At 39.8% G+C, this 12,983-nt stretch overlaps 1 protein-coding gene across 1 annotated transcript in view; it reads right to left on the reverse strand.

Moving 5' to 3' along the window:
* The window catches only part of ca10a (carbonic anhydrase Xa), a gene marked incomplete at its 5' end in the record, with an annotated part of 186,142 nt that extends 173,683 nt beyond the window's left edge, over positions 1 to 12,459 (reverse strand). The window contains one exon of the mRNA XM_044014491.1: positions 12,375 to 12,459. Within this exon, the coding sequence (XP_043870426.1) occupies positions 12,375 to 12,459 (85 nt within the window). The remainder of the gene's footprint in view (positions 1 to 12,374) is intronic.
* Between the last annotated feature and the right edge of the window lie 524 nt (positions 12,460 to 12,983).

Here is a 12,983-nt window from a genome sequence, read left to right on the forward strand (position 1 = left end):
CCTGCAGATACTAACTCTCCTACTGTAGATGTTTATCTGAGGAAGCTAAACACACGGCGCCGCCGCCGACAGACGAGATGTAATCGTGTAGTTTTCCCTCCGTAATCTTCTTTGTCCTGTGACAGACTACAGACGACCACAGATTATTTCACTCATATCACAACTCATAATCCCTGTGGCACACAAACAACAACAAGGAAATGCTGTTTGGCGAAGATACAAAGCAGATCATCTCTAATGTGATTATACAGTATCATATATCTGTCCTCACACGGCTGCCGAGTCACACTTAGCTCGCCAAATGCTAATGGGTACTACAGCTAACACGTTTCCACAACGGAGGACACTTTGTCACTGTGGAAGAGATTTCTGACGAGCAGATCACATTCACACTTCAACAAGCTCTGGGTTTTTTCATATTCATCAGAGACTGAACCCTAAATCTGCAGCCACAGTTTAAATAAAGAGAAGATAAATGAAATCATGTCACAGATTTATTCTGTAAATAAACGGTCAGATTTGTGGATGTTGTTTTGCAGTCACAAAGCAGAGGAAAGTTCTCTTTGAGGAAAAAGCTCCTTTCAACTTTTAAAACATGTCTTTATGGTGATAAAACTCAATGTACAGAGTAATCGTGATTGTCTTTAGTATAGGTGAGAATCACTAAATCAATATTTTAACCCATCCTTACTCTTTAGGAATGATCTGATTTAATATTCAGTATCAAAGATTGTCTGACAAGGAATTTTCTATCTATTTTTCGATTGACAAATGAACAACATAATCTGATAGAACCCCAACAACTCTTAAAATCTCACAAATGCATGACTAACTTTCTTGAACCGTGACTATTTTCATAATGGATTATTAAGTTGGGTGTGTTTTTTTTGCAGGTTATCAGATATTCCAGCTTCTTAATTGTGAATATTTTCTGTTGGAAAATGGGATCAGTTTGGGTTTGGTTTGTCATCATCATTTCCAGGTTTGACAAACACTGATCAAGGTTTCTTCTTAACATTTTCTGACATTTTCTGGACCAAAGAACTCATGGATTGATCGATTATGGAAATAGTGACAATGTACAAACTAAATAAAGAGCAGAATTCACACCCACTCAGTAGATTTTAACTCCTTTCACATTCATATTACATGTTATTCGGGGGCCGGTACAAAATTGTAGAGCAGCCTAAGAATAGTTTTGCAACATTCCAGAATGTTTTAAGTCAATTTGATGCCAAATTTCATAAAACAAAATCGTGATGACTTTGCTGCTGAAACGACTCAAAACGCTGTAGTACATATGACGCTGTAACGTTACAAAAAAGAGGTTTTACACATTAGATAAAGAGGACAGAGGAAAGAAAGTCAAATGACGTCTAACTGTACTTGACAGGAATGTGACGTCATCGTTTTCCTAAAGTGGCGTATTCTCCAGCTACACGGAAACGGGAGGCCGGCCTTTTGAGATTTTGTCTCCGGTTTTCAAAAAATATCAGGTGTCCAACAAAAAGGTATACGTGTTCAACTAAACCCGTCTCCGTGTAGACAGCCTCCAAGTCTGGACGAAAAAGAGAACACAGTTACCCAGAGTCGACACTTTCTTGTTTCTAGCTTCATTTGTTTTTGTATAATCCTGCTCGAACCCAGGCAAACAAACGTCATGAAAACATAACCTCAAGTCCTCACCGACGTCACGGGCGAGTGAATCACTCAGCGTTAGCTCACAGACCGAGCGTCCGACAGTCGCAGAGTAACGAGCGCTTTGTGTTGGACGTTATCTTTCCCCTCCTCGAGGTCAAGGACAGAGACACAGTGGCGAGTGCTGTTGTTTATGTGCCGCTGTGAGGACAGAACAGTGATTCTAATCTAATCTGAAACTCCTGATAAATGTCTGCGAAACTCTCGTTTCAGTCGATACGACGCAGGACAGGAGGCGGACGCCGAGACGTGGGTGAAACCACGGTTTAAAAGCAAGAGGAGAAACTGGAACTTACTTTCTTCACACACACACACACACACAGAAAAAAAGTATCCTAAATAACCTAATAAGCCTCATATAAAAAGTGTTTTCTAAGAGTTTTTCACCTCAGGAGTTCTCTGAAGGGATAAGAAGCTCGGAGAGCGTCTTTTATCTTTAACAGGATTTAACGCTGTGAGAAGAGAAATTCTTAGGAAAAAAGTCATAAATCTAAAGAATTGTCTGAGGATTTTCAACACGAGGAGCAGAGTTTTTGTGAATTGTGCTTCAGGAGCAAACCACGGCCTCTGTTATCTGGAGGAAAAAAAATGAACAGAAACAGGAAACGGAAAGAAAAACTTGAGGAAAATAACGGGTTTTAAAAATAGACCCGAGTACATTTAAATTCACAAACTCTGATATTGTTGTGGACATTTTCCAAACATGTACAGACCATAGATGTTCATTTTCCAGTAGATTTAATATCTTACACGTGTATATACTGTATATACACGTATATATATACATATATGTATATATACATATATACACACATATATACGTATATATACATATGTATATATGCGTATATGTACTGTAAATATGTGTATATATATGTACTGCACACACACACTAAGGGGGTGTAAAACCCTACTCACACATAAAATATTGTGATCATTCAATAATGTGATCATTTATTGTTTGTATCCATATTGACATATTTTTGGTGGTAGTTTTCTGAAAGTGGTTTTGTGTTGTAGTTCGGCCTCCGACCACTAGTTCGCAGCATGTTATTGAGCCATTTGACTTCTCCTCCTACTCCTCTTAATACACAAAGAAAATTGTACGTTTTGCATCATTATGAGTATTACAAAAATCCCAATACCTCACATTTCTTAATAATATCCCACCATGTCGCAATCTATTGTGTCATCACCACAGACTCGTGACTTTTATCACGGCATCACATGAAGCTGCATACTGACTTGCTCTGACCTGCTGAAGGATGTACCGGCAGTGAGTAAAGCGTCTCTCAACTCTATGACATATACTGTTTATGTATGTCGACATACTGAATTTCCAGCAGGTTTATTTCATCGTGCGTCTCCTTAAGAAAAACCCACCATCCCTCCGTCCAACCTTCATCTCTCTCTCTCTCTGTCTTTCAGCCTCCACTCGTCTGCTTTCATCTCGTCGCTCATTCCTTGACTCGTCTCCTCGTACGCTCCCGCTCTTCCACCCTCCAAACCCCCGTCGTCTTTCATCTCCGCTGTCATCCCTCCTCTCTGGCTCCGTCTCTGCCTCCTCGCGTCCTCATCTTTTTCTCTCTATTGCTTATATTTCACTTTTTACTCATCTTTTTTTTTTTTTACACTTTATTTATTTTTCCCTCCTCCACCCTCCTGACCTTTACTCTCTGCTTCTTGTTTCCTTCCTTTGCTGTTTCCTTCTCTCTTTTGTACCTTATTAGCACTTGCTTCCTCTTTCCTTCATTTCCTTCCTTCCTTCCTCCCTTCCTGTCTCCTCTGCTCTGTCAGTCAGTGGAGGGTAAATAAAGAGGAGGTTATGAAGACCGTCCTGTCTGAACTCCATCCATCACACTGTCACTTCATAACCACAGCTGTGTGTGTGTGTGTGTGTGTAAGGAGCTTTAAAGCTGTAGTACGTAACTGTTTAAATGTTAATAAATGTCCACTACATTCAAATTCTTTGTCTAATAATCACACAATGCTGATTAAAATCGGTTCCACACAACATTCCAATTAATTGAAGAGAAACTCATTTTAAATCACGCCTAATTAGTGCTGCAAAATGGATGGAAAATTCCCTTAAAATTCAATTTTATGGGAATTTTTGCAACTCTACGACTAATGCATGCGACGCAGGAGCAGATGCAAAGCTCTAATAAAGCGAGACATTGGCAAACAACTGCACTAAATAAAAATACAGTGTGAATTCTCCTGCAAACAAATATAATAAATAAATACACAATCACATTTGAATGATGATCACACATTTGGCTCCCAATCATGAAAAAGTGAGTTCTACCAACAGATTGCTAGGAAAATAAACTTCTCCCCTAAACAGCAACTACACACCTGGACCGCACAGCTCTAAGTTTTAAATCCTGGTCATTTTAAATCCTGGTCAATTTAAATCCTGGTCAATTTGTACGTTATTAAATATCAACATTGTTGTGTTGTCTGTCAGTAACTCTGTGTTGGACTGTTGTGTTGTCCTTGACAGGTGTTTCTTAAAAAGGAGACCCTGTATCACTATAACTCACTATTCTTCAGCCAGGTCACTTCTGCACTTCTGCTTTCCCCTTTATTCATTTGAGCAGCGCCACCTTGAGGAGACATGAAGTAGTGACGCCAGAGGACTGACACTGGCAGACACCGTTTACTTAAAATATGGTTGTATGGATTATCGTATTGCACGACGGTATATCACCAAATCAATATTTTAGATAAGAGTATCTAAAACATGTATTGAGGACTATTTCTGGACTTCTACAAGAACTACTTTTAAAAGACTGTGGAGTGCTGTGGATGTGGAAAGTGTCTCCACACACAGAGAAAGAAAGAGAAGCTGCCATTCGCACAACATCGTGGCAGAAAACAAAAATAAAAACAAGCGGAGCTGAACTGATCCTGTGTTCACCTCAGCACTAAACTAGAAAAAAAAAGGAAGGATCGGGGATGTGTACCAGAGTGGAAAAATAGTGCAGCAGCAGCAGCATGAGGAGGAGGAGGAGCAGGAGTGTGTGTGTGTGTGTGTGTGTGTGTGTGCAGGAGGTAATCTTTCACCATGATAGGTAGGAGGCTGTTGTCTCCACTGGGGCCCAGAATCTGTTTAGTTAGATACTGAAGGTCCCATCAAACAGCCTCTGGTGACTGTGCTGCCTGTCACAAACACTCTCCTGCAATCACCGCAGCTTCTCCTCATCTCTCTCACACACACACACACACACACACACACACCTACACCTCCTTTATCCAGGATTCACTCAGAACATGTCAGAGTTTCCTGGTCATGAAGCAGCGGTGGACAAATGGTGATTGTCACTTGTGGAAGAACGACAGACATGAACAGCAGACACGCAGCTGCCAATTAAATTAACCTCCTCCTCCTCCCATTGACTCACAGAGAGGGAGGGAGAGGATTAGTCGGGCAATTCAGTCGAAAAAAGAAATAATTTGAGGGGATTTTTCACAGCACTGATTCTTGGACTGGTGGCTAAATTCCATAATTGGCGCTTTGGCTCCAAAGCTTGAAAAACCTGCAGCTGTGTGTGAAAAACACAACTCAATTTTCAATTAAATGTCCACACGACCTGGTGCCTGAGCGTTTTTATCCAGGGTTCCCCCACACATTGGTTGACATCGAATTCAAGGACTTTCCAGGACCAATTCCACCCATTTTTCTGGCTTTCACGATTCTTTTATTCGCTGACGATACACTCCTGTTTATAACCGCTCCCCAAATATTGCAGAATATTTAAGAGGTCTTGCGGTGAAAAATCCAGTATTATATTATCAAGGTTCCCACATCACTTTGCACTTTGTTGACATCAAGTTCAAGGACTTTTCAGGACCAATTCCCCTCAAATTCAACGTCTAGAATGTGCTGACACAGCTAAGGACGGGGGGACAACTTTTAAAGAGCTTGTCTTCAAGCACGACCTAAATATCAACTTCACTTCTTTCTTGCACAAAATTCAAGCACTTTCAATGGCCCGTTTCTATTTAGGACGATTTTCAAAAACTTTCAAGGGCCTTGAAATTTTCGTTTCCCCAAATTCAAACTTTCAAGGATTCTTAGGACCCGTGGGAACCCTGAGCAGTGGGAGACATTTACCTAAATATCAACTTAACAAAATGCACAAATGCACAAAATTCAAGCACTTTCAATGACCCGTGTGTATTTAGGGCCATTTTCAAAAACTGATTTTTTGGTTTTCTTCTTTATTTGAAGAAAAAAAAAACAAAGGTGTTTGATTCAGTTTGATTCCCAGCTCCTCTCGTCTACGTGCCGATGTGTCCTTGGACAGGAAACTTAACCCCCACTTTGCTCGTTAGGACTATGCTGGCCGCATATGAATTAGTATGAAATGGTATGTATATGCAGATGAATGGGTGTGAGTGAATGGCAAAACTGTAGTATTCATCAAGACCAGAAAAACTAATACAGACTAAATATACACCATTTACCATCAATTATCTCTGAAACAAAGCTTTTAAAAAACCTGTATTTTCCAGTCTCATTTGGAGACTTCAGTAGAAAATAAATCCCTGATTTATTGGACGTTTGTGTGACTTGTGGCTAAATTCCATAATTGGTGCCTGTTTCTTGTCTCGGCTCCAAAAAAAAAAAAGGAAAAACAAACACCCACGGCCGCTTCAGTGTTTGATCAACGAGAAGAAAATCAAACACGAGTGTGAGGAGTGAAGAAGAAAGAGAGACGGGGTTCATTTAGAGTCTCTGTGAGCAAACTGTGACGAGCTGGATTTTTAAAGGCTCATTTCAATCAATTCAAACACAAACACATGGATGGTTTGGTTTTATTCAGCTGAAGGTAACATCAAGTATTTGTGGATAATGAGTGTACATGTACTACATGTACTGTTACTGACGTAACAACATACCGGCAGAAAACCAATGCTCTGTATGGATTGTTGTCGGCTCTCAAAAGCGGCAAAGACGGCATCGCGTTGAGTAAAATGTGTGCTCTGCCGACAGAATGCTAAGAAATGAAATAGCAGAGCTGCTGCTGTTCCTGCACTAAACGGCTCCCAAACGTACTAGTCAGTTTGTACTTTATTACAAATCGAAATAAACAACTTTTTGGAGTTTATGAAAGTGAGTCCCTGCCTGAAATGAGACAACATAAGAACATTTTTGACAAACTAAGTGACTGCTGTTACTGTTCAGCACACAGAGGCTCCGCCTGTCTGTTCTTCTACTTATTGCACCAAGAGAGAACAGTTGTGACTCTCAACACGGTGGACAAGAGTAATGAGGATAAATAAAATAAATAAAAGAAGGGTTGAACATCTGCGGTGCCATGACAACGGACCCCCCGCTGTTGACGAGGAGCCGCTGGTGATATTAAAAGTTTGTGGAACAAGTGGTGATTTTTGTTGACTGCTGTTTCCAAAACTGTCAGAGTGAAGCGGGAGGTCACATTCTGGAGCCGGAGACATATGTTTGATTAGTTTTAATCACCTTACTGCTAAATTATACACCACAACGTCAGGGATTCGGGGCTTTTTTTCGGGGAGTAGAATATCTTTATAAAAACAGCATTTAGAGCTCCTCAGTGGTGTAATTTTCAATTTATGAATGAATAAGTACTTGAGCATTTTTAATAGGTGGATGAGTTGGTTGAATTATTTTTAAGCCTGATAATTGCTAGCTTTTGAAAAATCCAATTTATTTCATGTTCAAAAAGGTCCAGTGTCTAAAATTAAGATTTTGCCAGAAATGTAACATTAAATATTGATGCAGATTATTTATTTTAATACATGTAAAATAACCTGATTGTGTCAGTCAGACGTTAAAAATGTTAATTCAGTTACACTCGGAGAAGCTTTGATGAAAAACAACGGCATTAAACACATCACAGCTGATCAAACAACACGTTAATCCTGACTTTAATCAGTTTGTGACCAGTTTTAGAGGTCATCAGACAGAGGATTAGATCTGCATGTCATCTTGAGGACTGAGCTTCGCGTCAGACTGGACACGTCTGTCCTGATGCTGCCTAGTGTTCATTCATGCATTCATTCATTATTTATCATTTTAGTTCAGGGGGGCACAAACAGAACAATCCAGTTTCAAGTGGACCGGACCAGTTAAATAACAGCATAATAACTTAAAAAAACAACAAGAACTCCTCGTTTCTCTTTGTTTGTATCTTTTAAAATAAGTTAACCATTTAACGTGTGCTTTAAAACTTTGTGACGTGATGGGAGCTCTGCTCGCACTTTATCTCTCGTGGAAACGTCTGCAGAGAAGAAACTGCTGGACACAACGTGGCGAGTTTCGTGAACCATTAAATTCGAGGAGCTCTGGATCCTCGCGATACTTTCGCATACAGAGCTCCCAAATTCAGCGGTTAACGAAACTCGCCACGTTGTGGGCGGCTCCACACGGTGATGTTGTGAAACCGCAAGACGACACAAAAATAATGTGTTTCCACCAAGTGTCCGAGAGTCTGGACACTGGCGAGTATGAGACTCTATTGTCATTGTGTGATAGACAAATTCACAGTCACTAATAGCTGGAACTTCTACCAAAGTCATGCTGTGGGCAACCAGTTAACGTCTTGTAGTGTTTTTAGACTGTGGGAAGAAACTGGAGAACATGGAGAACACGCATGACCAGGTCCCAAACCTGGGTCTTTTTGCTGTAAAGGCAACAGTACTGGCCACTACACCCCCGCGTGTGCCCCCTTTGACCAAGTATATTCAAGTAAATTCCATCAAATCAACTCATCACAGGAACTTCTTCACTACAAAACGTGACAACACAAAAACTCAACAACACACCGTGATATAAAGTCACGTGTTTAAGGTCAATGTTACGATCTGATGAGAGAGAGAGCGTTTCTATGTTTCAAGTCTGAAACATCACAACAACGGCGACAGAATCAGGTTCTTCATTCTGCAACAACAATCGTCTCAGCTCTCACACTGCATATATATAATCACACGTTCATAAATATGACAACAGCAATTCTTAAAGAAAGTCATATTCAGTTACAGCCTGAGGCAAACGCGCGCGCGCACACACACACACACACACACACACACACACAAGTAATCATGAGACATAAATATTACAGCAGTGTCAACTTATTCATAAAATGTTGACGGCTGATATAAAGAAAACCTTTTTTTTATTATTCAGAAAAAATAAAACAGGAGGAGATTTACTGGGTTTGTTTTTCACCAAAAAACAATGAAGAATAAATAAAAAACAAAGACAGACATAAACTAAGATTTAAATGTTTAAAAAAATCTTCATTGAAGGTTTTACTTAAAGAAAATGTATTCATTTGTACAAATTCAGGATAAAAATGAAAGCAGTGGAGTGAGTGAGTGAGTGAGGTAAAGTAACACGGAGGGTGAAGCAATATTCTAAAGGTCGGTGCGGGTAAAGAAGGTGATGAAGGGGTGAGGGTGTGATTACATTAGCTTTGCTCGCAGTGCAAACGTTCTAAAGACGCTGGACCGAGGTTTTTGACCTGAATCAGTCTGACGACGAGCAAAGACCGAGATTATTGCTTTTTTCTTCTCCAGCAACGACGGACAGACGGACGGAGAATCATTTCCATTTCAATCTCTGCAATATTACTTTAGCTGCCAATCACACACACACACACACACACACACACACGTGTGTCCCGAGTTGTGATATGAATGTGATGTGATGTGAAGCCACATAAATGTAAATGTCTGATGATACGTGTCGTAACACTGATAATCTCAGTGTAAATAAATGACAAAAACAGGAGGTGAGCCACAATATTCAAACATCAATATAGATATCGCTGTTTCTGAGACACAAAAATATCAAGGTTTATCGAGGTTTATTCAACGACTTGAGGAGGAATATGACATTTTTGTGATTCTTTGTGCAGCTCTACTGCATATGTACTATACAATCAATGGTATTTTCAGTAAAAATACAATATATTAAACAGTTTATTTGTTTATATGAAGGATTATCATCAATATTGCAAAATTGTTGTATAACTATGAAAAACATAGTAATTTAGCATTTCCTGGTACAGGAACATCATTGCTCACAGGATCTCTATGTTCTTATGTGTAATAAAGTCTCTGTATACATTAGTTTAACATGTAAGCGAGTAAACGCACTGAAATGTACTTGTATATATGTTATAAATATAAAGGAGCATCCAAAGAAAAATGTGTAAACGTCATAAAAAAAAAACTGTTCATGTACTTTGAAATTGACCTGTTTCAGTACTTTATCGTCATTTTTTCATTGAAAACTGTCATTTCAATTGTTAATAGTAAGTCCAATATTCTCAATTGTTTACTTTTAGAAGATTTATTTAGAGGATTTTGAAGCCCCTCCCCCTCCATATCCATATCTTGTCATTAAAAATACCTCATCACCTGACATAAGTTTGCGTTAAACTCTCCACAAGGCGGCGTGTACTAAGGGTGACATCTAACGGTGGGCGGGGCCAATCTTAGCATATAGGCAATAAAAAAACAAAAATACAGTCATATGAACACACTAATGGGCATCATATCCAATTCCTGACAATAAACGTTACATAAACGTATGGTTCCTACAGAAAAAGTGAAAGGAGCGTTATTTTAGAAGCTTCTAGAACAGTGGTTTCTAATCCCGCTGTCCTGCATGTGTTGCATGTTTTCCTGCTGATTTCATCAAATTTCTGTCATTAAATTTTGAGATATTACTGTAGATGCAGGAGAAGACTGATCCGTATGACTGTACTTTTTTTGCCTTCTGGAACTTGAAACTTGAAGTTTTGAGCATCGAAAAGGCCTCCAATGATTGGCCAGATTTCATGGTAACATAGTTGTGGGTGTCTCCAGATGTTACCAAATATAGTTCTTGAAACGTGTACAAGTCCCAGGGTTCATTTCTTTTTATGTGTGAACTTAAAATTCCACTGAACGACTCACTCACTCTCTGACCGCCTCGACCCACTAAGACGAGATGTTCAGTCAGTTTTTATTAAACTGATGAAATGTGGTGAAACTGTGGGGCAGCTGCAGAAACAGGTAACCAGGTCTGGGATTCTGTGGTTCTGAGCTCAGGAGGATCATGAACGGCGTTTAACAGCTCCTGCTGTCGTCGTGCGGCAGGTTAGAGAGAGAGCAAGAGAAAGAGAGAGGGAGCTGAGGGCAGCCAAACCGCCAAGTGCTCGGTGCCAGAGGGAGGAACACTCAGGCACTTATTTATGTATGCATGTGCATGTGCATGCTGGGAAAAGCTTCACAAACAGATGCTTTTACTGACTCTATAGCATAAACTGCCTCGCCGCGCCGCACAGCGCTGCATTTATGTCTGCTTTTATCTCCTCCAGGCTCTTGTTCCCTAACAGCAGGCTCCAACACAAGACGCCGGCGTTAATCCTCAGCACTGCTTTAAACTTTTATAACCAACTTAAATCGTTTGAGTCCAAATATAAAGTAGCCAAAAAAAAAACTGATTCACACATGAAACTGAGTTTCAGAGTTGTAAAAGTTAGATTTTGGCAGATATTTAGATTATGATGTGACTCACACCTGCTATGACTCATCACTTTTGCATCTTATCTCTCAAATCACGATAATTTGACCATTTTTGACAATCTAAAGTTAAAGTTAGTCAAAAATCAATTGCAGCCTCTTGTGTTACCGATAACATTATTTTGCGATTATTTGTGCAGCTCTATTGAGTCTTTTTCAAAAAAAAATTCTTTAAATATCAATGTGAATATGCACATGCAGTGCAACATGGTAATGTAATTATAATTATGATGACTAATAAAACAATAAAATACAACAAAAAGTCAACATGAACATGATTTAACGTAAACCAAAATATTCATCTGAACCCAGTCTGGTTGAGGTTTACATGATGTGAGTCAATGAATAAAGTATGTCCTGCATTTATCACCAATGGACTTAATAAAAGTTCATCTACAACCATTATATTTAAACATTAAAAGGATTTCCTGCCGTATTTTGACAGTAATTTGATGTAGAACAACTGATTTCTGCGACATCACCAAGATAAAGAAGAGTTCATTGAAAGCTTAACCTTCTACGGGTCAAAGTTCTTCTTTAGAGATCTTCAACAAACCAAAACCTCAACCCCGCGCTGTCACTCAACACTCAAACTTCCATCATGTGAAATTTTCCTCGCTGACAAAAGTCAACGTTTGATGTTTCCAAGAAGTGAAAACCGGACAAAACGTCCGTGATCTGAATTCTGCTGAAGTGTTCCCTTTGTTTAAAAGCCCTTAAGTCAGGACAGATATTACCCTCACATACCCCCACACACACACACACACACACACACACACACACACACACTTACACAAATCCGCTCAGCTCAGCAGAAAAATACAATCTCTGGGAAAATAATTGGCCTGACACGCAGATACACAACAAGATGGAGAGGGTGGAAGGAACAGCGCGACGCCGTCAGTCAATCAGCGGAAACGCGTAGGAAGGGCAAAGGGTTCCAGTCGCAGAAAATGTGAGGAAATAAAAAAAACTCCTGCCGATGGCAAGGTGGCCCCGTGTCCCTTTAAACACGTAATAAGCTCCGATTGCGGAGGAAGCACAAGATTGTTTCAAGCAAATTAGTTTTCCGAAACAGCACACTTGCTGCATACTCTGGTTTTGTAAAGGCCTACCTGGTACGAAGCTGCCCTGCACCACTTCCTTGTAAGCCCACCATCCTTCGTGAATTTTCGGTGGATGTGGTTGTGCTGTGGAGAGGAGAAAAGACAAAAAGTGACATTAAAAAACAGCAAACATTGGCATTTAAAACAGGGACTGCAATCCCAGTCCAAAACACTGGAGGGCGCCTGTAGTGCTCCATACAGTGTGTCGCAAAAGGTGGCATGTGTGCAGAAATATACAACAGGCTTTAGTGTGTCAGCAAAAGGTGGATGAGGAGACAACAATGAGACAATCGCGGACGTTAAAAATTGTGTATATGTTAAATATCCCCCAAAATTGTCTATGAGGAAGAGAGACGGAGGATAAGATAATGCTTCCTTAAGCTTTGTTTCCTAATCCGGTAAAAAATAACCCACATTTTCCATCTGTCCTCAACTTGGTTGCCACTTAAGTCACATATATTAAGACAGCTCCACAGCAGACATTTGTTTTTCCTTCAGGTGTAGTTGGCATTGAATCCAAATCCGAAGCATAAATCACAAATTCAAATTTTCTAGGACCCGTGGGAACCCTGCTAATTTGGAATAAACCGTTTCCACTGAAGCCAATATTCCATTTTA

The sequence above is a fragment of the Solea senegalensis genome, linkage group LG18, assembly GCF_019176455.1.
Source record: "Solea senegalensis isolate Sse05_10M linkage group LG18, IFAPA_SoseM_1, whole genome shotgun sequence".
NCBI classification, from domain to species: domain Eukaryota; kingdom Metazoa; phylum Chordata; class Actinopteri; order Pleuronectiformes; family Soleidae; genus Solea; species Solea senegalensis.